Source organism: Neovison vison, chromosome 12 (genome assembly GCF_020171115.1).
Source record: "Neovison vison isolate M4711 chromosome 12, ASM_NN_V1, whole genome shotgun sequence".
Lineage (NCBI taxonomy): Eukaryota > Metazoa > Chordata > Mammalia > Carnivora > Mustelidae > Neogale > Neogale vison.
In genome coordinates this window covers 82001810-82028683 of record NC_058102.1, presented here as the reverse complement: position 1 = coordinate 82028683, position 26874 = coordinate 82001810, and the positions used below count along the sequence as shown (strand labels likewise).

The following is a 26874-nucleotide window of genomic DNA, read 5'->3' as shown; positions in this document are numbered from 1 at the left end:
CGTCTTTACAGGTACATCCTGGCTGGTTTGAGACAAATAGGTATCTCATCCTGCTGGCCTCACAAAGATTCAAGGCCTGACAAGTAACTTAATAAGAGCCAGGAGGATGTGAGGAGAGATCTGCTAGTGTCTATGAGGAAGAGAAACTTGCTCTGTCAAGAGGAAGCTGCTAACAGAAAACTCTCTTGGCTTGCATGTGATGTGAGATCTGGAATCCTGCAGCCATTCTGAGATCAGAAGGTAGTGCCCAAAACCACCGAGCCAGGAGACCACTGGACACAGAATGAAGGCAGAACAAAACACACAGCCCAGGATGTCATCTGGGCTGCAATTATCTACCCTCATGGAAGCCATACCTCAGACCTGGGAGTTTTAGTTAGAGGAACCAATAAATGTCACCCACTCTCAATTTGTTGTTGTTGTTTAAATCAATTAAAGATTGATTTTTTCCATCACCTACAACGGAATGACTCCTAACTATAAAAATAAAGAAGAAAGAAATATAGAAAAAAAAAATGTATGTACCATCTATATGTAGTCATAATTCCTTCAGAATTATGCATTATTTGCATATTAAAGATCATTAAACATATTTTATCCTTTTCTTAAGCCTTTCAAAACCGTAACATTTTTACATGTAATAAAGTATTTTCATGGACATACTTTCTCACGGCTACACCATATTCAATTGTATGAAGGATTAGATGTAGGATATTTTGGCTGAGATGTTTTTATATATAAGAATGCATATAAATAAACCACATAAAAAATGTGTATATTTGTAATAAATACATGTGACTAAATCTTTACTTTTCTTACCATTTTGAAATACCTCCTTATTAAAGGTTCTTAAAAGCTGAATTAGTAGATTAAGCACATAAATATCTGTGACTCATGATACTTACTAGCAAACTGCTTTTTAAGAAGACCAGGGCAGCTTAAAATTCTCACACTCTAGGAGAGTAGCTGATCACTGCACCTCACCAACACTGGGCCTTCTGAGGTGAAAGGTGAAACACTGTATCTCATTTAAATGGGCACTGATTTAATTAGTATTGACATCTGACATTTGCCAGGGTATTTTTCCTTTTGTGAAAGGGTATTCCTATTCTCTGCCTCCTCAGCTTTTGAGATCTTTAGTGTTACCTTACAAGTGATCCAGACTTCTTATGTATTGAAGGTATTAACCCTTTGCCCTCATCGTTAACAAAAATTTCATCTGTTTTGTTTAAGCTTAGAATGATACCAATGTGTGGGAATCTGTAGATTTTCCTCTGAAACTTCTTTCACTGCTGTGATGTTTAGGAAGGTTTTTTTTTATGCAAAGATTGCATATTCATCAATATTTATTTCCAGTTTGTGGTGTTACCTTCCGAATATTTCTGGAATTACAATATGTATTCACAGTATGGTTTTAATCTCTATTTTTTTCCCTAAGAGCTAACAAGTATTCCATTGCCATTTATTTATTTATTTTTCAAAAAAGATTTTATTTATTTATTTATTTGACAGAGATCACAAGTAGGCAGAAAGGCAGGCAGGCTCCCTGCTGAGCAGAGAGCCCGATGTGGGACTCTATCCCAGGACCATGGGATCGTGACCCAGGCCGAAGGCAGAAGCTTAACCCACTGAGCCACCCAGGTGGCCCTCTATTGCCATTTATTAAATAATCTTCACTTATTCCATGAGTTATAATGCCTCCCTTCTCATATACTAAATTATTACTGATATGCGGGCCCATATTTGGGCTTCACATCCTCTTTTCTAATTTTGCTATTCTTGAGCCAATAAAACTCTCAATATATTACTAATGATTATATTACTAATATGACTTTAATAATAAACCCCAAATTAATGTGATAAGTCCTGATATTTTAGAAATATTATTTTTTTATCGACAATCATTTGTTTCAGTCTTCTTTTATATCTTTCAGTAGTTTTTATGTTTTCTTTGATAGTTCCTATTATCTTTTTAAGGCTATTCCTTGACATCGTATTTTTGTTGCTCCTGTTGGAAAATTTTAAAATTCCTAATGCCTCCCACTTGGTTTCTTCACCCGAAACTGGGAAATCTGGACCCACTCATCTGATTTAAACCAAGGAGGTGAAAGGAACTGGAAGAGCCACCGTGAGTGGACAGATACTGAGAGCTGCTCCATGTGGTGGCTGACTGGTTCTCCAGAAACAATTCTATGAGACCACATGGTTTCCAACTTGCCTTGCGTTTCCTGAATATTTACAATTAGATATTTAAACGTCTGTGACAGACTTACCCAGAAGAAGACAGCACTTGCACAGAGGGTTATACGGACACATTTTCCCCAGGTAGTGAAGGGAACACGCTCTTGTTCCTGAAAGGAAAAAAAAAAAAAAAAAAAAAGAAAGAAAGAAAAGAAAAGAAAAAAAAAGTCTAGTCAATCAAAGGAGCACCCTGGTGAAATGATTTTTTTTTCTCCTGACTGGTCTCGAAATCTTAGGCTTAATTTTTAGAAAAATTCATTTCCAAACATAGCCCCTCTCCCCAGAATTGCATTTTTTTGTTGTTGTTGTTGTTGTTAATTTCAAACACATGCACAACAAGGCAACTGCAGTGCTCATTTTAATGTTTTTTGAAAATGAAAGCATGAATGATGAAATGTTTGTCTGCCATGACCTGAGCTCAGGAGCCTGGGTATGTGACAATGCTAAGTTGTAAAGCTACATTCCTGAGCTCGTTGGAGATTAAGTTAGCCATGGTAGCAACGAAAGCATAGAGTCAGGGCAGGACAGGAAGTCTCAGAGGTATCTGCAAATACTGTTATCTATTATGTGCTTCTTGGAGGAGCTTTATATATTAATTTGGTATAGCTATAAATTTTCAGTTTCCATGGCTCATAAGAACACATTTAATTTTTAAGAGAGGAGAACAATACTTCTCAAGATTTACCTGGATTATATGAGCAGCTGTAGCATAATAATAGCTACAAATACTTCCACGACATTTACTCTATGCCAGGTACTATTCTAAGAAGGTTCTACCCATTAATTCAATTAACCCTTACTACACTGTGTGAGGAAGCAACTCTATTATTCCCATTTTTACAGCTGAAGAAACTCTGGCACAGAGAAGTTAGATCATTTGTCAAAGACCACTCAGCTAGTAAGTTGCTGTGTTTTGTCTGCACGCGTCTCATTCCCACCACTTCATTTCCACACTAAACCAGTGGAGGGTGCATTAGCAACAAAAGGAACATGAAGAAAAAAGAGAAAGAAAAATGAACCTTCATCTTCAATTTTTTCACAAGCAATGTTTCAATGGAAATTTAACTTACTGGCTGGCAATTTTAAATACTACATTTTCTTTTCTTTAGTACTTTTTCTATCATGCCAATATTATAAGCTTTTTTTTTTTTTAAAGTATTTAAAAGGCGTTTTCAGCATCTAATTTTATCTAAGTTTCTGCTTTCATTTCTGAATGTATAGTCTTCCAACAACACATGGTTTGACCTCATCATCTTCCATTGAAAACAGTGAGAACGATACATAATGGGAATTATTTGAAGCTTGTTACATTGTAAAAGACAAATGTCACCTTCTTTTGATAATTGAACCTCATTTTTTTCCATTTATAAAATGAGGAGGTTGAACTGCTCCCTCCAGTCCCTTTTAGTGTTGGCATTCTATAAATCTGTGGTTCAATTTATAAAATCTATACTTAGGGACATTTTCTGATGCTCTTGGTAAAAGCATTTTCTTTCCAAGAATTATTCGTATTCTGGATTGACTGTCCTTATGCTGATGCCTGCAAGTATAATCAGCTCTACATTTTCTGTGTTGATGGAAAGGAGCAATAATGCAGATGATTCAAAAATTACCCTTCACTGGCTTTGGAATATATATGTAGAGAGATACAGTTTCATTTTTTTATTTTTTGCAGCAGCAGTAGCAGAAGCAAATCTACCTTTCCAATTATATAAAATGCCGAGCACAGGCCTACACATAGTTGGATTTCAATGAATGTTTCCCTTCTCCCTCAACCCTTTCTCCAACTTTTGGAAGAGAGCTGCACAATCTTGTGACCATCCCAACCAGAAGGTGGAGCAGTTCCGGAGGCTTAGAGCAGCACAGAGGGCAGCGGGCTCATCTGGATGGAAAAGGGGTTGTCAGAAGGAGGGGCATGTGAAAAATGAAAAATCAACTATAAAATCCAATGTGTCCTTCCTTATACAACTATGTCATAGACTCTAATTTTTCTCATTTGCATTTTTTATCGATATGAAAGAAAGGACACAGACCAGTGCATCTTTTCTTCTACATTTCTGTTGCAGTCTAATTTTCTTTTCCCCAATTTTACTTTTATTATGAAAGAAGGCGTCACATTTATCTCCTATGTCCACTGTTCTAAGCAATACTTCTTCACCTCAGCTACATATTACAATCGCCAGAGAAGCTTTACATAATCCCTGTGCCCAGGACAGACCTCAGGCCACTAAGGACCACCAGAGTATACAGTGATAGGACCTACGCATCGAGACTTTCCAAGGCCCCCAGGTGATGGCAGTGCGCACCACAGCTGAGAACCACCGTGTCCACAGACTAAGCCGCATCTACTTAATGTTCTCTTTACCTGAGTGATCTCATTGATCACCACGTGAGTACACTGCGCTTCGTATTCTGGCCGGGGCTGCTCTTCCTGCTGTAACTCGACTGTGTCCCACTCGTACTCGAGTTCCGCCTGGCGCCGCTTCCAGAACTCCAAAAACAAGGTGACTAATGGAGAGAGAACAGGAGCATGTGGTTCATCGGTGACTGAGGTTTCAGAAATCTGTACCAGATTATTGATGATTATAATTACCCATAACACTTTTTTTTTTTAAGATTTTATTTATTTATTCGACAGAGAGAGATCACAAGTAGGCAGAGAGGCAGGCAGAGAGAGGAGGAAGCAGGCTCCCTGCTGAGCAGAGAGCCCGATGCGGGACTCGATCCCAGGACCCTGAGATCATGACCTGAGCCAAAGGCAGTGGCTTAACCCACTGAGCCACCCAGGCGCCCACCCATAACACTTTTATACACTGTCAGTAAAGTCTAATTTACAGGGCACACTAATGTTTAAAAGTGAGGAGTTAAGTGATTATAATTGTGTTATATACATTATATAACACAAATTATATAAGGTAAGGCATCTGTGGGGCACCTGGGTGGCTCAGTGGGTTAAGCCTCTGCCTTCTGCTCAGGTCATGATCTCAGGGTCCTGGGATCAAGTCCCGCATCGGGCTCTCTGCTCCACGAGGAGCCTGCTTCCCCCACCCCCTCTCTGCCACCTCTCTGCCTACTTGTGATCTCTCTGTCAAATAAATAAATAAAATCTTAAAAAAAAAAAAAAAAGACTATGAATGGTGGTGAAATAAAAGACTTCACATGGTTCTCCCTCCTCTTTGGTTCTGCAATTTCTGACGTTCTATAACAAGGTTCACAGCAGTGGTTCTCATAACGCAGACATGGCAGGAAAGGCAATAGAAGACACTTAAAATAAAGAGTTCATCATACATACATATCCTTAAAGATACACCTAGGGCGCTACAAGCAATGTTGAAATGTTTTCTGCCTTCTAAAATATGATGACATAAAATCAGCTCAATATGCTTAAGTCAGTTCAATAAACCCAGTATAGTTAATGATTACAGAAAGCAAGGTTAGCTGGGAAATGGCAGGTTTGTCTTTCCGGTGCCAAAATTAGTTGATATTTTTGATTTATTTAAAATGTTTTCAGGGGCCTGGGTGGCTCAGTTGGTTGGGCATCTGCTTTTGGCTCAGGTTGTGGTCCTGAGATCCAGGCCCACATCAGGCTCCCTGCTCAGTGGGAAGCCTCCTTCTCCTTCTCCCTCTGCCTGCTTGTGTTCCCTCTCTTGCTGTCCTTCTATCAAACAAATAAATAAAATCTTTAAAAATAATAATAATAAAATGTTTTCAGGGTGCCTGGTGGCATCTGACTCTTGATTTCGGCTCAGGTTGTGATCACAGGGTCATCGGATCAAGCCCTGGGTCGGGGTCACTGCACGCTGAGGAATCTGCTTGTCCTTCTCCTTCTGCTCCTCCCCTGCTGCTTGTGCTCTATCTCTAAAGTGCATAAATAAAATCTTAAAAAAATGTATTTCTAAATTAGGGCTGTCAACATCCATTAGTATATGGAGTTCAACAGATGTGTCAGAATTTTGTACATTACAAATCAGTGCTGAGCCCAAGGTTAGGATAATAGGGAAAGCAAGCACCACCCATGTGTTCAGTACCTGTGCTCTTATGGGGGGATGGAGGAGGGATGGGGTGGGGAATAGCATATTTTATAATAGAGGAGTACAGAGGATTTTAATCCTTGAATTTGATCTTTATTCTTCTACGTGTCAAATATTAGCTAGTGTTTGGTCTCCAGCCAGAACATGTTGAATATGCAAAAGACAGTAACTTTGTAGATAGGTTTGGCCATCCTAAAGTTCTCTTTATCGAGGAGTGGCAACTAATCTCTAAGAATTGTCCAGAACAGTTGGATCGTCTGTTCTGAGATCTATCTGGTGACTTCTAACAGGCACAGCCACTGCAAAAGGAAACACTCTCAAGGACATGTGAAAAGCACCATGAGATGCTCGCGTTCACGTGCTGTCTTCTCAAGAGTAAGAGATCTGAGTCACATTATTCCCCCAACTAGCTACAACCTGAGCTCTATTTCCCACTTAACTTACACAGTAAAATTGGAAAGAATTTGTTTTTGAAAATGCAGTTCTTTTCTTCTACGGTAGAATGCTTACACTAACATTTAAATATTTGCATTTAGAAAAAATGACAATTGCCTCATTACAATGATGCTATTCAAAGTAAATAATATAACTATAGTGTTAAAACACCCACATAAGAATTATATTTTGGGGGGGCGCTTGGGTGGCTCAGCCGTTAAGCATCTGCCTTTGGCTCAGGTCATGATCCCAGAGTCCTGGGATCAAGCCCTGCAGCAGGTTCCCTGCTCTGTGGGAAGTCTGCTTCTCCCTCTCCTACTCCCCTTGCTTGTGTTTCCTTTCTCACTCTCTGTCAAATAAATAATCTAAAAAAAAAAAAATTCTATTTTTTAGGACTATATCTGTTTTACTTATTAAACAGAATTTGTTATTTACTATTATAAGACATAACACATAACTTAATAAATATTTGCTCATATAAAAGAATATAAAGAAGAAAGCTTACCTGTAATTTTTGTATGGCTTCACCGGAACCCCGACCCCATGTAAGTCAAGGTGGACCACAGCCATGGGGACTGTTACAATAATGGCTCCCTATGAACCACGCCTCCCTGCATCCAAGCCCCGGGGTAGTCCTCCCACCTCATCACATCGTTGCTGGCTTGGCCATGACCTACTTTGGCTGATGGGACATTTACAAACTTGATGCAAATGCAGGCTCAAAAAATGTCTGCGCACTGGGGCTTGTCCTCTCTTGCTTCTCTGTGGAAGCCTAAAGCCACCATGTGAAGAATCCTGGACTAGCTCAGTGGAGGAGAGGACATCATGTAGAAGCAAGATGAGGCAGCCCAGGTGAGCCCAGTAGACCAAACCAGCCTGGTGACTGCCAGACCATCTCCCTCAGTGAAGCTGCAGGCTCACTGCCTCCATCAGCTGAGCCAGCACGTGACTGGAGAACCTCTCAGCTGATGCAGAGAATCATGAGAAATAATAAATATGTTTTAAGCAACCCTATTTGGAAGGAGTTTTTTTATGTGGTAACTCGTAAAATGGCCTTACGGATTATAAATTGAGTTCTAAGGGAGCTGAAGCTTAGGCAATCCAAAGTCCTAAAACTGGGTTACTTTGATAGCATATATCAAACCGTGAAATGGTATTAAATTAGCTGATTGTATGATCTCAGGTGTTTTTGTGGTTTTTTAGTTTTTTTTAGTGTTAAGATGCAAAAGTAAACTGAAAGAAAAAAAAAAAAGGAAAGTAACTTACCCCATATTCCCATAAATACTGCAAACACTAGGGTTCCAAAACTGTCAAAGATGCACAATTTCTGGAAAACAAAGTAACGACATATAACTAAGTCATGTTTTCTACTCACTAGCATTTAGCAAATATGCAATACTTTGTGTATTCTACTGTCTGAATTCCTTTTAAAGCTGATACCTAGTTTAACAATCACCATATCTACTACAAATTTGGAGATGGGATTTCTTGTTGTTTTGAAAGCAAACAGCCTTTGCTGTATTTACCACAGTGCATTTTCCAAGGGAATCCTTCCATATCGTGATAAAGCAATTGGCATAGCTGCCAAGATTCTGTTTGGTTTAAACTCTCTATCAGACCTCTGAATGATGGGCTCTTCTTATAAGCTGTCATAGTGAATTTAAAGGACTATAGCTCTACAAATACAAAAGAATTTAAGCAACTTTTGGACTTAAAATTTGCATCTTATCATCATTTCATCCTGGTCAGAGGGTAAGTTACTAAATTCTTTTTTTTCTTGCTAAGAAGAGTATAAGGCTGGGGTTTATTCTAAGATGGTTCTGCCCAAGGAGAGCTCTGTTTCCCCAAACCCCAGTGATGGCTTTTCTACCATTAATGACAGAGGCTGCCATTAACTTAGGTAAGACAGGGGCTGTTGCTAAGCTTACTATGGGTACAACCATGAATCAATCAATGACACACCTGTACAAAGAAGGCTTTTATCCACTAGTTCTGCTAAATTTCATTTTTTTGCTAGTATATAAATAACCTATCTCCCATCTCCCATTTGGGATTCCCAGAAAATCTTTAAATTAGTTACTAATTTTTCCTCTAGTGAGCATTTAAAAAATCCTAAAAAAAAAATCTATAAAATATAAAGGTACTGGAAAAAGTGGCAAACATGTAGAATATCAACTCTATGATAGATTGCACAGATCATACAAAAAGTAAAGAAGGCAGTGTACGAAAAGAAGGTATAGGATAAAAAAAAATTTTTTTCAATTGCTAAAGAAAATTCAAAGTTGCTTCTAAAGAAAACTTTTTGTTTTAGGTAACTTTGTTAGTTACCCTTTATATACTGATATAAATTTGGTAAACTTTCACCTATGTGAAAATATTATTTTCATAAAAGAATATCCACTTAACCATAAAAGAATATCCACAAAACACTTGTACATGTGTTTTCCAAAGCATATAGATGCCCTTCAATCCTCTATCTGGAGCTGATCAGAAAGTACAATCCCAAACTGTGATCCAACTATTTCTCTCAAAAATTAGCTCAAGAAAAACAGATTTAATAAGTGAGTGACCAGTCTGGGGAACACTGCCCCCCCCCCCCACTTAATCCTCTAGTCCTAGAATTCCATGGACCAATATTTCAAATCTTCCAGCTGGACTCTTATGGAACCAAAGCTTTCATTTAATGTTATGCCTCATCCCTCAGTGAAAATTACTGTAAGGAAAGTCCTATGCAGAACCGTCCCATGTGTTATTATGGTATTACTGAAAATTCTGTCTAATGCTTCTCCTAGGAATCACTGCACACCTCTATCTGATACCTCCCTACTTGCTCTGACACCCCTGAGTACCTACTCTAGAAAGAAAAAAACCCTACCTCTGAATTCTTAGCCCTACCATGTTGAGAAAAAGCCAGTGGATGCTTATCTATCAGTGTGAAAGAAAAAAAAAAAAAGGAGTAGCAAGAAAAAGCAGGTTTACCACTAATGCCAAGATCACCCCAGTTGCCTGCCTCAAGGTAAAGGATGTGCCTTGAGCTCCTTCAAGATGGAGTCAGGTGGTCTGGAGGAAGTTACCATTTTTGCCACATTTATGAAGACTGAGGACTCAGCAGAGAGAACAAGATGGCTGGCTTCTCCACATACCCCATAAGCAGGAATTGGGGAAGATGGTAAGCAAGGGGCTTTCTTGGTAAAAAGCTTAGCTTAGTTTGCTTGGCTGGAGGGCAGAGATGGGGAAACACAGCTGTATTAAGAGCAGCCCCAATCAGCATCCTGCTCTAATCACAGGGAACAGGAAAGAAAAGAGAAGGCTGCATATGCAGGAAACCAGAGGAACCAATGACAATCTAGAAAAGTGACCATTTGTTGTGTTTCTTCCTCCAAAGGAATAAAACCAAATTTAAAACCAAAATTTTATAACAATGTTTTCTAAGAACAAAGTATTTTAAGTTACCACATTTCCCTTTCATCTTGCCAGTCAAAAAGTAAGAAACTTATTTAATGCTCAGTCACAAAAACAACATCAATCCTGATTATTTCCATAACTGTTCCCTCATTTCCTTGATCATGATTTTCTATTTCTACTTTATTAATCCTTTTAGCATTCATGTCCATCAGTGAATACTCTCTTTCCAAAAGAAAGAGGCAGAAATGTATACATAAATGTATAAATGAAGAAATGACTGAATTAACCAAAGAAAGACATGGAAAGCTGCTTTTTCTCCTTTTTAAAATTTTTTAAAAATGTAATTCTCTTACAAAGGAAAGGAGGCATATGAAAGAACAAATCACTCTAAGATTCAAAGGAGTCTTTAGGAAATTAGGATAAAGGATTCATTTTTTCCAAAACAGTGAAAAAAATGTAGATAGGGACATACTTTGAAAGTCACGTGTTTAAGGATGGGTCGGTGGAAAAGAAGAACTGAGAGGTGAGATGGGGGGGGGTCTCGTATTTGAAAGAGAATTTCTTAAGGAAAGTGAACTTTCCAATTACAGTTTGTGGAGTAGAGTTTGCCTCTGGAGTTATCACTGGCATTTGCCTTAACCCCGGTGTCCAGGGATATGCACTACCCAGTGACCTTTATGAGTCAACATCACTGGAAGGCAGCTTCCTTCCTGCTAGTTTCAAGTCCTTTACTTTATGTGATTTAGGACAGATTTTTATAGTCTAGAATTTGTGTTGGTTTCTGGGGGAGAGGCAATGAAATCTACTTTAATTCATAAATTAAGAGTAAAAATCCATGTGTCGACAATACCCTGCAATCATCTTAATTAAGTAGCAGAACATTTTTCAAACACAGTGCTCAATTTGTGAGTGAAGTGGCTGCTACTACCGTCAGCTGGTGAGGAACACAGTAATGGCAAGAAACACAGATTGACTGTCAGTTTCTGGCTTCATCAGTTACTAGGTGGGTGACCTTGAGCAAATTATTTAAACTCTTGGACCCGCAGTGTTTTAATCTGTAAAATGGAGGGAGTACCTGTTTCGCCTCCCTCACAGGGTTGTTATGTCAAAAGTAATAAGTTCAAGGATCTTTTAAAATATAAGTTCTAAGTAACATCATTATAATAGGAATGTATTTAGTTTAAATAAGACTTAGATGGAGCAGGTTAGAATATTCTGAAGTCATTTAAAGTTCCTAAACTTTCATGGTGGAACAAGGGGACAGAGAAAAGATCACAACATGGGAAAACAGTAGGTCCAAGTTGTCAGGAAAATTCTCCAAAGTAAGATGACCACCTTTCTTTCCAGCCAGAGTTTGTGGCATGCCTTTCAGTAAGCTACCTCTAGTCTCAGTACTTGTCCTAAACCTCCTGGGTTGTAACAAGTCATATAGCTCAAGATCATCAGCATGCTTAAGGGAGCCAGATGTATTTTTGGGGAATGTTCTGGGACAAAGTGAATATCTACTATCATTTATATACAAAGCCTTTCTTATGCATATTCATAGACACAGCCTAAATTTGATGACCAAGTCTTTTAAAAAACCAAACATAGTTTCAGCACACCTTGAAAATGGAAAAACATAAGTACAAATATCAGGTTTCTACTCACTTGAAATAAGGAAAAGATTTATAATAAGTAAACCTATTAAACAGTATTCATGAGATAAGCTGGTTTTGAGATTTCTGCTTTGATTACTTCAAATACTCTAATAGTTCAATTCTGTAGTTCTTTACTGACCCACCTGAAGATTTTAGATAAGGCTTTTCATCTCAATTTACTATTTGTACAAGAGGAATAAACACATACATTTTATGTCTACCTTTCAGAATATTTGGAGGTTTATTTGAAAATTACCCTTCTGAATTTTGCAGAAAAAAAATAATTCCAGGCTGTACTAAAATTATTCAAAGAAAAAAAAAATCTTTCATTATTTGCAAATGTTTGGAGTAACAAAAATTACCTTTGAGGACTCGCAAGTAATATTGAGATTCCAGAATGAACAATGTTTATCACACTGAGGACACATGATGATCTTGCCACCAATATCAGGATGACAAACTTCTTTGCTAAAGGACAAAGAAAAATAAAATTTAAAAATGTTTTAATGACTAGGAGTTCCTTTCTAGCAGCATCATAAAATCACACATCCATTTGTGATAAGAAAATAACTAAATTCTTTTAAAACTAGGAAAGGAATTGAACTTCCTTAACCTAACAGAGGCTTGCTACATAAAACCTATAAAAAAAATTATACTTAATGGTAAAATGCTAAAAGTATTTCCTTTAGATCAGGGTAAAGTATCTTGTTATCACTACTTCTTTTCAGTTGGAGGGGCCTTGCCAGCACAGTAAGTCAAGAGAAACAAAGATAGGATGCTGAACACAGAATCCGTATACAAAATATACATAGGGTCAGAAAAAAGAATTGTGCCCCTATAGATCTGCAATAATTAGAAATTAATTTTTTAAAATAACATTTTCCATAGCTTAAGAAAAATAAAGAGCCTAGCAATAAATCAAATTTCAGATGTATAAGCTTTATAGAGGACATGATAAAACTGTTCTGAAAGAGTTAAGATCTAATGGATACATTATCATATTCATAATTTGGAAGAATCAATATATGAAGATGTCATTTCTCCTTCATTTGAGCCATAAATTCAATAAAAGAACAAAATGGTCAGACCATTCAAGACATTCCTCAAGAACAAGAGGTTGTTGGCAGAAGAAGGAACTGAGCAAGAAAAAACACAGAGTTTATGAAGAGACCTCTGCATATACAGCAACTGACTTAGGATAGGGCTGGTCCAGCAAATTAGTAAAGTGAGAAGTGACATTTGCTGCAATCGAATATCCTTACGGAAAAATGTGAAATTGAACTCCTAAAGCCTATTACATACAAACTCACTCCAAGTGGAAAATGGGAATGCAGCAGTAGGAACTTGTTGGGGCTGGGTGGGGGAGGAGGCTATTTAGATAACACTGGGGTAAGGAGAAACTCCACTAATGAGGAAATAAAAAGTAAAGGAAAATATTGATTTACTTAAAATCTTATAAAAGTGAGAACTTCATTAAAAGACCATAAAGTGAGAAGAAAAAATAGCCATAAACTGGTAGAAGTTTTGCAACACATGAAACCCATGACAAACGACTATTCACTAGAGTATTCAAAGGACTCCTACAAATTAATAAGGAAAAAACAACAAAATTAGAACAGGGTACAGACTGACCCATGGCGGGGGTGGGGGGTGGGGTGGGCGGAGCCTCTCAGATGGACTCCTATGTTAATGGCCCTGGAGTTGCAGAATTCATTAGCCTTGCAAATAACTCAGTTAGAAGCAAACTGGCAGGGAAAACACTTCTAGAATAGCTGAGTAAAGATCTTGGGGAAACTGCTCTTCCATAAAAACACTGGCAAAATTTGTGAAAAGTAACCTTTGTAGTCATCTGTATAACTCTGGAAATGTAACAAGGGCTTACAGCAATCGGAGTAGTAAAAATAGCTAAATCTCCATAATGATAGTGAGCTTTGTGACATTTTAACTTGACCTAGTCCCATCCCCATCTCCTAAGTTTAATGGTAGGGTTAAAAGACAACAGCCCCACCACTGTGGTAGCCTAGCAGCCACTGAATGAGGCAGAAGTGATCTTAAGCCACCAAAAATCCATCCCTGGAGAATTGTCACTATTCGACTAGTCTGAAAGCTCCCTGGAAAAGCTCCATTATCCGGATTTGTCATTTTTGACCCATCTCAGAGCTCATATGTGCTGTGCAAATGGTCCTATCCCCAGAGTGTCTGCTGAAAGCATTAGGAGGAATTATTAACGTTACAACTGCCTACGGTGCAATACCAGGAGGGGCCAACAAGATGCTGATCAAGAAACTTAAAAGGAAACATTGGGGAATGAGATACTGATAGGGGGCTTTAAAAAGTTCCTATAAATTCCTAGGACTGTAGAAGGCCATGAGCATGTGTAGGATAGTGCAGGTGGCCAGGAAAGACCTGAGGAAACCTTAATTCCTCATCTCTGAGTGGCTCTGAGTTTCTGCATAAGCAGGAAGTAGAGGCTCAGGAAGACAGGCAAATGGCCTGCTAAAGTGCTGCAGGCATTCCTCATAGACACACACAGAGCAACTTGGCAAGAGCTCCAAGAATGACTGGTTCCCAGCACTTAGAGAAATCCTGTCCGATCATTAGCTGACAACTAAGCTTACTGAAAATAGTCTTCATGGTCACATGCAACCAAAAATAAAGACTTTATAGAATTTGTTCAGGATAATAACTAAATGAACAACAGCAGTGATGACTGTGTGAAGCCACACAGCAGGACACCTGCTTCTGCCCCTCCCATTCCCCCTACTTGTTGTCCTCTCTCTCCATCTATCAAATAAATAAATTAAAATCTTAAGAAAAAAAGAAAAAGATGGGTCAGTCAAGTATTCTACATTTACCAAAACTGTTCTTCAAAAGAAAAAAAAAATGGAGAAATTAAAACATTCCAAGATAAACAAAACCTGAAAGAAAATGTAGCTAGCCAACCTGCTCCACAAGAATCACTAAGGAAAGTCCTCCAGGCTTAAATGAAAGGACACTAGACAGTTACTCAAACTCACTTAAAGAAATAAAGAGCACTTGGTAGAGGTAACTACACAGGTAAATAACACATTATAAATATATTTTTGTATGTAATTATTTTCTTCTGAGGTAAGAGACAACTACATAAAACAATAATATAAAACTATGCTGGGCACCTGGGTGGCTCAGTTGGTTGAGCAACTGCCTTTGGCTCAGGTCATGATCCTGAACTTCCAGGATGGAGTTCCGCATCAGGCTCCCAGCTACTTGGGGAGCCTGCTTCTCCCTCTGACCTTCTCCTCTCTCAGGCTCTCTCTCTCACTCGTTCTCTCTCAAATAAATAAATAAAATCTTTAAAAATAAATAAATAAATAAAACTGTGCTGATGGGCTTATAATGCATAAAGATGTAATTTGCATGAGAATAAGAGCACAAAGGGAAAAGATCAGTACTGATGTAAAGTTTCTGCATATCACTGGAAATTAAGTTGGCATTAAAAGTGAATGAAATTGCTTTACAACAAGATATTAATTACAATCTCCAGGGCAACACTTAAGAAAATAACAACAAAAAAGTAAGAAATGACAAACTGGAATTAGAATGGTATACTAGAAAATATCTGTGTTACACAAAAAAAGTCATAATAGAAGAATAGAGAAAAAAAGACCAAACAGGGAAAAAAAAGACATCAAATGTAAATGAATTAAGCATTCAAATGAGAAGCAAAAGGCAAAAAAAAAAAAAAAAAGAAAAGAAAGAAATAGAGAATAGATAAACAGAAAATTCAGCAAAAACAAAAGTTGGCTCTTTGAAAAGATCAACAAAATTGACAAATATTAGCTAGACTAATTGAGAAAAAGAAAAAAAGTTTCAAATTATTAAACTCAGAAGTGATAAGAGGGACACTGTCATTGACCTTAAAAAATAAAAAGAATTATTAGGGAATACTATGGATAATTGTATGCTAACAAATTAAGTAATCTAGATGAAATAAATTCCTAGAAAGAAGTAAATAATTGAAGCTGACTCAAGAAGAAATAGAAAATGTGAATGGACCAATAGCAAGTAAAGAGACTGAATTAGTAATTAAAAAAAATTTTTTTTTTAAAATTCCCATGAAGAGAGCCCCACATTGGCTCTCTACTCAGCAGGGAGCCTACTTCCCTTCCTCTCTTTCTCTGCCTGCCTCTCTGCCTACTTATGATCTCTATCTATCAAATAAATAAATAAAATCTTTAAAAATAAATAAATAAATTCCCATGAAGAAATGCCTAGGCCCAGATGGCTTCACTAGGGAACTCTATCAACCATTTAAAGAACCAACACAAATGCTTCACAAACCCTTCTTAACATAAAGAAGTGGGAACACTTCCTAATTCACTCTATGAGACCAATGTTACAGATACCAAAATCATACCAAGATGTCAGAGGAAAACTAAAGACCACTATCTCTTATGAATACAGATGCAAAACTCCTCAACAAAATACTAGCAAAGCAAATCCAGTAACATATAAAAAGAATCATCATCAAGTGGGATGTATCCAGGAATGCAAGGATAGTTCAACACACAAAAATCAATTCATGTAATATGTCATTTTAACAGAGTAGCAAATAAAAACTCAGAATAGAAGGGAACTTCTCAACTCAATAGAGAACAATTATGAAAAACCCATAGCAAATGTTATCCTTACTGGTGAAAGACTGAATGTTTTCTTCTTAAGATTAATATTATACTGGAGAGTCTAATCATGGCAACCACACAAGGAAAATAAATTAAAAGCCTCCAGAATGGAAAGGAGTAAGTAAAACTACTTTTATTTGAGATGACATGACAGTTTGGATTAAAATTCTAAGAAATGCGTCAAAGAACTATTAGAATTAATAAGCCAGCCCATCAAGGTTATAAGACACAAAATCAATACACAAAAAGCAATTATATGTCTATACACTAGCAATGAACAATCCAAAAATTAAATGAAGGAAGCAATTTCATTTATAATGGCATCAAAAAGAATAAAATACTTAGAATTAGTTTGAGAAAAGAAGTGTGAAATTTAAATAGTGAGAACTACAAAAGAGTTTATTAAAAGAAATTTAAGATGACCTACATAAATGGGAAAACATTCTGTGTTCATAGATCAGAAGTCTTAATATTGATCTGTAGATTTAATGCAATTCTGGCTTTTTTGCAGAAATGGACAGCTGATCCTAAAATTAACATGGAAGGCAAAGGACCCAAAATGGCCAAAACAATACTGAAAATGAAAACGTTGTGTGAAGTTTTCAACTTCAAAACTTAACTAACAAAGCTACAGTAATCAATATAGTATGTATTTGTGAAAAGGGCATAGAGATCAATGGAAAACAATTGAGAGTCCATAAAAAAACTCTTACACCTCTAGCCAAATGGCTTTTGACAACAGTGCTCAGATAATCCTATAGGGAAATATTTCAATAATGGTGCCCAGACCCCTGGATACATACCTGGTAAAAATGAATCACAGATCTAAATCTATAAAACTTTTAGATGGTAAACACTGATAAAATCTTTATGACTCTGTATAAAAATGCTTTCTAAGGTACGATACCAAAAGCACAAGCAATCAAAGAAAAAAATTAGGTAAGCTAGGCTTCATTAAAATTAAAAACTGTTGTGTTTCAAAGGACACCATCAAGTAAGTGAAAAGGCAACCCACTCAACTGTACTCCGTGAAAGGGCACACTTTATGGTACCTGAATCATGTCTCAATAAAGCTGTTATGTTTAAAGAGGGACATAAGCTTTAAACATAAGATTTTGAGAAAGAGGAAATACCTATAGGAACCTCCACTTACACATGCATATTTTCAAAAGCACACAAAATGAAATATATTTTGTAGGGATAGAGATATATGTGATAAAAAATATATACAGTCTATTTAAAGGAATGATAAAAAAATCAAAATTTACTGTAGTTCTGATTTCCAAAGTGGAAAGTGAGGGAATGCAACTGAGGGAAGCATCTCCCAGGTCAGAGTAATGTTGTTTTCCTTAAACTGGTGAGGGATCATTATTTGTTAGACCTTAAATACATTTTCTATTCCTGTGAATCTACTCAGCATGTAATAAACTTCACTGAAAATATTTAAATGTATGTATTTTAAAAATACTTAACGTAAGTAATTAAAGCCCCAACAGTTCTGAGCACGGGGAGTATATCCCCAAGACCCTGCCCCAGATTTCTGTAAACCAATCTGTGTGAAATAGTAGAAAACATGTGCCGTGACTGTCAGGGTGTTTGTATAAAATGACCTGTAATGAGGACAGCCACAATGCAAGAACCTTATAAAAATGCTAATTTGCACTTTAAAATATATTTTTGAGATGTTGTTTTATGGTTTTTGTTTTTTTTGTTGGAACAGTATACAAAATAATGGAGAAGCGAGAGACAAATTTAGGCAAAAGGTAGCAACATTCAGCCTCTGGCCCTGAACTCTTATTTTCAGTGAAGAGAAGAGAGTACTTCAAAGATCATCTGCAGTTTTCTAGCTAAGAAGCCATAATGGGTACAAAATGCTCAGAATTCTCCGTTAAATAGAATGGATAATTATGCCTATACATCAGAGCTGCCATGTAAGCTTCCTGCCTCGGGAGCCAGGCTGATATGCTTGGGGCTAGAAAATCTGGTCATCAGCTAGCTCATAGCTGGTGCCCAGAAATTTTGATCTGGCTGTCACAGCTGGAGAGAGGCCAGGTGAACACAAGAAAATGCCTGCTTCAGTGTGGCATCCCTTCTAAAGGTTGACACTACCAAAAGCAGAGGCATAATGACAATTCAGAACAGTGTTGGGGAAATTCAATGTTCTGGCATCCATGCTTTTTCCCTTTAGACAGTGCAGCTGGTATTTTAATTCTAACACCAAGCACAAACTAATTGTTTATCACTTACTTTTTTTCCATAACACTGTAAGGCCTAATTTTTTAAAAGTAGAACAAAAGCAAAAGTATTGTTTACTTGAATTTCTAAACACCAATTTCCTAATATATATTAAGAAGTCATTTCTAAAAGCATAAAAATACCAATTTTATCAAGTTTTGCTTCTGAAATCTTGAAGAAATCAGAGCTCCTCTTGGCTCCCATCTGTAGGCCTGAGTGGAACATTCCTCTGGGGAGCAGAAGTTCAAGGACAATGCTCTCTCCAGACTGCCTTTCTTTTTCAAATACAGTATTGTCTTAAAAATTGGAGTGCTTCCTAAGGGTAATATTCCTGTCAGAAACTGGGCTGCATTATCTAAAAAAAAAAAAAATTTTCCACTTAACTTAGTTATTACACTCAGGACAAAAGGGATATATTATCCAAGGCAGTAAGTGTTCCGTGATGAGTCTTCTTTTTACTAAAACTGCCCAGACACTGAAAATAATTGTATGTCTAATCAAATTTTTCAAATTTTTGATTTTGGGAATTTTTGAATCTCTCATCAGAATTTTTCATCACGGTAACTAGGAATAAACAGAACTCACCTCCACGTACAGTTATTTTGATTAAAATAGCCATAGAGAAAGCAAGCCACTCCTACAACTGCGGCCAGCAAGAGCATCTGAGTATAGTAGCCCAGCCAGGCAAAGTAGATTCCAATCTTTTCTCCATAATATTTCCTGAAGAAAGACAGAAAAAGTGTTTTTAGAAGACACACCAAACCACTTTGCATCTTCATCCTAACCTCAATTTCTGATTTTAAATACCGGAGGCTTTAAGCTTAGACCTCTTACTCAATTCATACTTAAAACATGTACCTTTTCATAAAGACCCCAAATTCCACTAGGAAACAAGTATTTTACGTATCCTAGAACTACAGATCACTGGTAAGCCTGATGAAGCAAAGTCAGTTAGAACTGGGCGAAGGAAAGAAAAATGCTACACAGTAACCAAACAGAATACATCATCATTCTTTGTAAACACAAACACATCTGATACATTCTCCAAAAGACTGTAACATGCATGAGACAAATGAACATGAACAATCTGCTCCCAGGTACTTGCTTTTGCTTGTCCAGGGAACTCCTCTGGAGTCAGTGTAATGTAAACCAGAAATAAATTAGTGTAAATCACAAATACAAGGACTGATGTGTAAATCACAAATACACAAATAGTGTAAATCACAAATTTGTAATCACAAAATTGTGATTTGTAAATCACAAATACAAGTCACTGACAATGACTGAGGAATCCACTGGGCTGTATTCCTTACATCTAGCACTTCCATTTTCTCTTAAGTTGTGAAAACTGATCAGGGGAAGAGTCCAGAAGGCCCCTTTGGAAGAAAGGAGGTAGGGCAGGAAGCCGCACCAGACTATTCCTAAAAGGGAGACAGATGCAGTTCAGGACTAGGAAAGAGTTGAGAGGTGAGGACAGCACACTGAGATGATTGTTAGGGGACGGCTGCTGTTGTTGATACTTCCCTACACTGAGTCATTCCCGGCTCAGTACTGGCCCACAGAAACTATATTTACTTAGCTCTCTGCTTCTTTAAAGACCTCTATGAGACTTCCGGCTCAGTAGTAAGGAGCTGGGTTGAGGTCCTTGGGCTTAGCCTGGTGGGGACTAAGCTCTGAGGAAGGCCTGAAGTCCCTGGAGACTCCCTTCAGACAGGAACATCCCTGGGCTGAACCTGCCTGTCAGCTTCAGAGGTCTGGGTGTAGGCTAATCCCTGGGGATAAGGAAGGACTGGCCCAGATATGGAATCAGGAGTCAGGAGGAACCAAGTGTTGCATTTTTATGTGACTGAAGCTTTGCTGTCTGACTCATAAACTGTAGGTCAATGACAGGCTTAGAGTAGTGCTGAGAAAAAAAAGCTTGGCAATGGGTTTGCAACATCTTGGCTGTTAGGCTTTCTGTGATACGTTCTTATCATCCATCCACACTGGAAATGCCACACTTAAAACTGGAAAGAATGTTAGAGGTTACTGGTCCAAGTCTCCAATAGTAAAAATATTCTGCCTCATTTAGAGCTAGTCAGGCAGTCCCTGCTTGGATACTTAGCATGACAGGGAGTTCATTGTTTCCAGAGATACCTACATTATATTGGAGGCAAGAAGATCAGAAAGAATTTTTGAATCCAGACCAAAAACTGCCTCCAAGTTCCTGCTGAAAGGCTGGGAATAAAATATAATAATTCTTTCAAATACGATATTGTGATCATTCTTTTTCTGCCAAGAACATTCCAATTCTTAACATCAATTTCTAAAAATTCAGCTTTTTGATCTAAGTTAAAAGTATGTACTCAGCAAGGGGTCAGAAAGTTCTAGTAATTGTCACGGTGGTTCACCGCTTAGTTTTCTGTATGCTTACCAACAATTCAACCCCAGACTTTGACCTAACATGTAATTTTCTCAGTACTTTCAAACACATGAAGTGGTCTATTGCTTGAATGAATCCCATCCAATCTTCTCCAACCCAGATTAATGATTCTCTAGCCCTGCACAGAGCTATCACCTGGAATCTCTCCATTTTTCTCTTATGTTGGGAATCCCTGTGTACCGAAGCCATGTTTTCCTCTTCCTTCGTGGAGCAACACCTCCACTACTTTGCACATTTAAATGGCAGAAGTTCCTCACACTTATTTAAACAGCTTGACCATCTGTGGAGTTGGAAAGTAAGAAATCACATCCCTTGGAAATTTGAAGTTACTGGTCTCTTCTACCTGCAGTGTTGTCATTGAGGAGTTCGGTGTTATTCTGAGTCTTGGTCCTTCAAATGAAGGTTTCTCCTTCTGCAGGTTCTGTTTCTCCTTCTGGAAGTTCTCAGGATCTTCTTTTTGCCTTCAGTGTCCTGAGGTGTCATGTTGTCATGGCTTGATGACATGCTGAGGTGACTGACTGGCTCCACTTTCATCCTCTGAGCCCTCGGTAAGCTCCTTCCATCTGGAGACCCAGCACATTCAGTTCCTGTCCCGAGTGTGCTATAAAGGTGTGTAGATACAAGTTGTGTCTTTCCACAATGTCAGCTTTATTCACTCATAAAGCAAGATCTGCACAACTGTAACAGCTTTGCGACTCCAAACTCAGTAACACTTCCTGACACATTTGATCTGGCTTCATACACGCCACACAGGGCAAGACACAATACAAAGTCACACAACAGACAGGATACAACAAGGGTAAGATATTAATGAACCAAATGCAGTCAGTCCCCGAGCGTACAGGTGAAATGAGGACTCAGTCCAGTCCAGGTCCACTCGCGACACTTAGTGCTTATTACGTTCAAGCAGTGGAGGGTCTCTCTTATGTTCAGAGACCAATCTGGGGCCACTGACTTTCAATTATGGTCAGACAAGGAAGAGTTCGAATCTGGAGAATCTGACAGTTTGCTGCAGAAGTCCTCCCTTTTTAGAGGAGTTTTATCAGTTGTTAGCCTTCCCAACCCTCTTCTGGTTCTTCCATCAGCTCTTGGCTTTGCCAATCATCAGTTCTTGGTACCACCTGCATGTTCTAGCATTATCTGTTCTCAGCTCATCTCCTTTGGCTGTCTTCCTGATTCCTGACAGCACTGCTTGACGTGAGGGACCCTCATGCTCTCTATTGTTCTTCAATATGGTTCAGACACTGCTCGGATTTCCTCCCCATGTTGTCTCTGTTCTCATTCCTAGCACCCTACTCTTTGTTCATTGCATCTCCTGGACCGATCTTCTAATTTTTATTTCTTCCCGTCCTTTTTATTTTCTATCTCTTTATATTTTTGCTCTGTTTTCTGTACAATTTCTTCAACTTTATTTTCTAATAGTATGATTAGGGTTTTTCTATTCTATTACATTTTTAAGAATCACATTTTATCCTAAAAAATGGAATGATCCTTTTTTTTATAGAACTCCTGTCCTTTCTTATGGATATCATAGTTTCTTTTCTCACTCTGAGGGTAAAAATGGGAGTTTGGGAGGTAGTTTTTCTTCCTTTTCTTTCTTTCTTTTTTTTTTTCTGTGCAAAATGTGTTTCCCCCAGTTGCTTTTTCTGGTTTATTTGGTTTGCTTTTTGGAAAAGAACTGATTTTCCCTTCAGGTAATCCCTGGGGCCCACAGATAAAAGTTTAACAGCCCAAATGCTCAAGGGGTTACTAGTGGGAAGCAAGGAAAGGAACATGTGGACCAGGGACAGGGAATAGTTAGAAAAAAAAAAATACATTTTCCTTAGCAAAATATACTTAAAATAGTGGGGAAATTCTTCTCTTTACCAAAAAAATCAATAAAGGATGATAAAGAACCCAACACCCTGCCATCAGATGGTTTGGGTTTAACATAAAAGAAAATCACACGTGAGTATCAGCTTCAAATGTTTACATATGTACAAACACCCTCTTTTAAAATTTTATCCTACAGAATACCTGGAGTTATTGAGAGAAAATGCCTCTTTATGATTGTAATCCAGTTAAAAAAATGAAGAAATGAAGAGTATGACCAAATGAAATAGCAAAATAAAATCCCTTATGAAATGACTCTAAGCAATGATCACTAATGGTTGCTATCATCACACACATAAGAAACAGTACCTTATGTAGCTTCTGGTAGAAGTATGAAACTCCATATATTAAGTATTCTTCTACAAAGCTGAACCGCAATCAGATCAAATTTTCAAATGAGGAACAAATTACTTAGCTAAAGCAAATACACAGGACACAGCAACAAGTCCAACACCAGCACAAGGAAGAATGAAGTCAGTAAAATAGAGAATGGAGAATGGAGAAACTCCTCCACAGTCACAAGGAAGAAAGAAATGGAAAGATTAGAAGACAACTGAGAAATACATTAATTGCGCCATCTGGACCTTGTTTGGTTCTCTGATCTGAACTAAAAATTGTTAAAAAAAAAAAAAGGTTTTTGTGATAATCAGGAAAAATTGAACATGGCTTTTTGATGATTGTAAGTATTCAGACTGCATTTAAAAGAGAATGAAATATATGATATCTGGGGTCTTCTTCAAAATGCTCCAATGGAAAGGGATGGGAAGGAGGTAGAGAGAAAAATGCAACAAGACTAGTGAGGAGTTCATAATTTTTGGAGGTGGGAGACAGATATAGGCAGTTTTGCTGTACTGTTCTATTTCTGCATATGTTTGAAATTTCCCATAAGAAAATGTAAAACAAAGCAAAACAAAAACTCTTCAACGTTTTAAAACTCTTACTTTTAATGTCAAGTGGTTTTCCCATGTCATTGGGCACTGAGGTGAGGGAGAAAAAACAGTCAACCTGGGGGAGCCTGACTCTCCCTTCCTCGCTCTCCACATTCAACCCCCAACAAAGTCCCACGGACCCCCCTACCACCCATTCCAACTGCTGCTAAGAGTTCTCCTCTGGCCTCTCCGACAGCCTCCTACCTGCTCTCCCTGCTTCCTGGGGCCCCTGTCAGCCATTCCCCAAATTATCTATGCAATGTGTGAATGAGACAAAATTACTGGAGTACTTAAAGCATCATAAGTGCTTTTCACTGTCCTTAAAATCTAACCTCTTTTCCGTGATCCAGCTACCTCCCTTCTAACCTGTGTCTCATTCTTCTCTTCTTAGCACAAGTCTTCTGTATTTCCTCACACTTGCCAGGGACCCTGTACCTCATGGGCCTTCATGCAAGCTGCCAAGAATGACTTCTTTCTAATCCACAAAATCCTGGCTCCTTTTCACTATCCAGGTCTTAGTTCATATGTTGCCCACTCAAACATAACTTTCTTCACTTCCTTCCCCTCACCCCAACTCATCATGGCATTTCTTCATTTCAATCAGAAATTTTGTTTACTTCTTTGCTTATTTTTATTTGTTTCTTCATTATTTTTGGTCTGTCTCTCTCTCCAGCAGCCTTGCCCAAACAACAAAAGTTTCTGGAAAGCAGCTGACCTTGGTGTTTTCAGAAAATAAATGTTGAGCTAGTCATCACACCTTGTTAGATATAGTGAAAGAGTTTGTAGCAGCAGATACAGGCAAGCAGTGAAAACTTGTATCTCTTACCAAACAATTTAAGCTAAATCTAACATTTACTCCTGTGTAAGGAGGACTATGGTAAGTCTTTATTCCCAATTTTGGGAGGTAACCTCTAAACCTTTGGAATTTCCCACGATAAGGGTGTCTTTGTTACTCATGAAGAACCCCTGGGACCCCACCCAACAGCTGATGCCATTGAGGTGACTCATGGAGGGCCCTTAGTCTATGCTAATGGAATGACTCAGGATGGAGACTGGCCAGGCCAGGAAGACCAACCATGTGACTGGAGGACTGGGGGGCTTTGAGCCATAGTATGTTGGGAAAGGAAGGGGCTGGAGACTGAGCCACAAAGGGAATGATTCAGTGACTCCTGCCTATCTAACAAAGCCTCAATAAAAAGCTGTGGGCAGGGGTGCCTGGGTGGCTCAGTGGGTTAAAGCCTTTGCCTACAGCTCAAATCATGATCCCAGGGTTCTGGGATCGAGTCCCGTATCGGGCTCTCTGCTCAGCAGGGAGCCTGCTTCCTCCTCTCTCTCTGCTTCTCTGCCTACTTGTGATCTCTGTCTGTCAAATAAATAAATAAACACCAATCTTAAAACAAAACAAAAAAAAAACGCTGTGGGCAACGAAGTTCAGGGGTCTGGGTGAGCTTCCCTGGGTGGCAATCCTCTTCGAATACTGTCACTTCGATGCCAGAGAGCAACCTGAGATCTCCCACCGGCAGCATGCTCTCTATACACCTCACCTGATAAGATCCAACGGCTGCTTTTTGTATATACTTCGTGGATGAGCCCACTCTCTGTACAGAAGGTACCGTTCACTCGGGCAGCTGACATCCTCTGACTTATGGTTGAAGGTGCACTGTGAAGCAGAAGCAAACAAGTGAACATATAAGCACTAGGTGTTCACAGGCCTGTTTATTCAATATGGTACTCGTACTTCACAGGAATAGGGGGCTCTCCTTTGCTGGAAGGGATGGATGGATCATCTGATTCTTAGGTGATTTTCAATCAGTGGTATTATTAATCACTTGTGGCCACTTGCAATTGTGGGTGGGGAGGAATACCTGGTTGTATAATGTATAATACCTGGTTGTTATAATCCTAGAGAACACCTCAGGTACATGGTGGGAGCCCCAGAGATGTCTTACATCCCACAAGCATGCCAACTCCTAAACAGTTAAAAATTGGGCTGCTCAAGTGCAAAACCGCCACAGTGGAGGAACACCTGCTAGCCACACCCTCCCTGGATGCCCGGGAGGAACCAAGGCCTTAGCTGGTTAGTACCAAGGTCAATTCTAAAACCCAGGCATCTTTGTCCCCCCAGTTCAGCAGTTACTCCTGCCTCTACATAAACTCAGTCACTCTTCCCATCTGACTCGTTTTTCTCCCTCCTGTACTAGAACCAGATTATCACCAAGTAAGCCTTAACATAGGTCCTGATCTCCGTTCACTTCCCTTCCAAATGCCACACAAGATCACTCCTTAGGCTGGATGTGGGATCACTGCAATTGAAAGAGGCTTTAGCGGGAAAGAACTGGGCATGGGCGGATACCAACTGAATACTACTGAACTTTGGCATCCCACATTAATATTCATGACAGCTATCCTTATGTATCCCTAAAGTTTGTATCATGCTATACTCACTAATTTTGCCAGCAAATATAAAACACATGGACCCTCAGTCTGGGCTGCCATATTGGGTCTCTTTACCAGGAAGTTCAGAATCTACTCCATTCAGCCCTCTGCTCTCTATTTACACATGTGCCTCAAGTAGCTCTTTTGTATCCTAGTTTATTATCATCTACAGTACATTTCATAACGTCATCATCTACACATACATGTACTACCCAGCAGAAGGATCAATCTCACTCTTGGCTTTCGTGGTCTTAGAGATTCAGAAAAATTGATAGTGAATGTGACAAAGCTATAGCACACTATAATATAGTATTTAATTTATTTCAGTGACAGAATTTACCTAAAGAGCTTAGATATAATATCCCTGCATTTATGGAATCGTTAAGGGTCTAAAGCAGTCACATTTTACAATTCTCATTTCATGAGAGATGTTATCGGCCACAGAAGTGCTCTTGAATTTGAGGAGCTGCTGTCATCTCAGAATGGAGTCCTTAAAAAATGTCAACACCCTGCAGTATTGCCATCAGGACAAGAACTCTGACAGATGCCTTTGTAAAAGCCTTATGA

General features: G+C 38.4%; 1 protein-coding gene across 2 annotated transcripts in view; it reads right to left on the bottom strand.

Moving 5' to 3' along the window:
* Nucleotides 1-26874, bottom strand: part of ANO6 (anoctamin 6) — a 181633-nt gene that overhangs the window by 29838 nt on the left and 124921 nt on the right. For both annotated transcript variants that reach the window (XM_044227537.1, XM_044227538.1), the window contains 6 exons: nucleotides 25416-25531; nucleotides 19234-19368; nucleotides 12115-12220; nucleotides 7974-8034; nucleotides 4607-4749; nucleotides 2274-2351 (listed from right to left, as the gene is read on the bottom strand). In XM_044227537.1, coding sequence (XP_044083472.1) covers nucleotides 2274-2351; nucleotides 4607-4749; nucleotides 7974-8034; nucleotides 12115-12220; nucleotides 19234-19368; nucleotides 25416-25531 — 639 coding nt within the window. The remainder of the gene's footprint in view (nucleotides 1-2273; nucleotides 2352-4606; nucleotides 4750-7973; nucleotides 8035-12114; nucleotides 12221-19233; nucleotides 19369-25415; nucleotides 25532-26874) is intronic.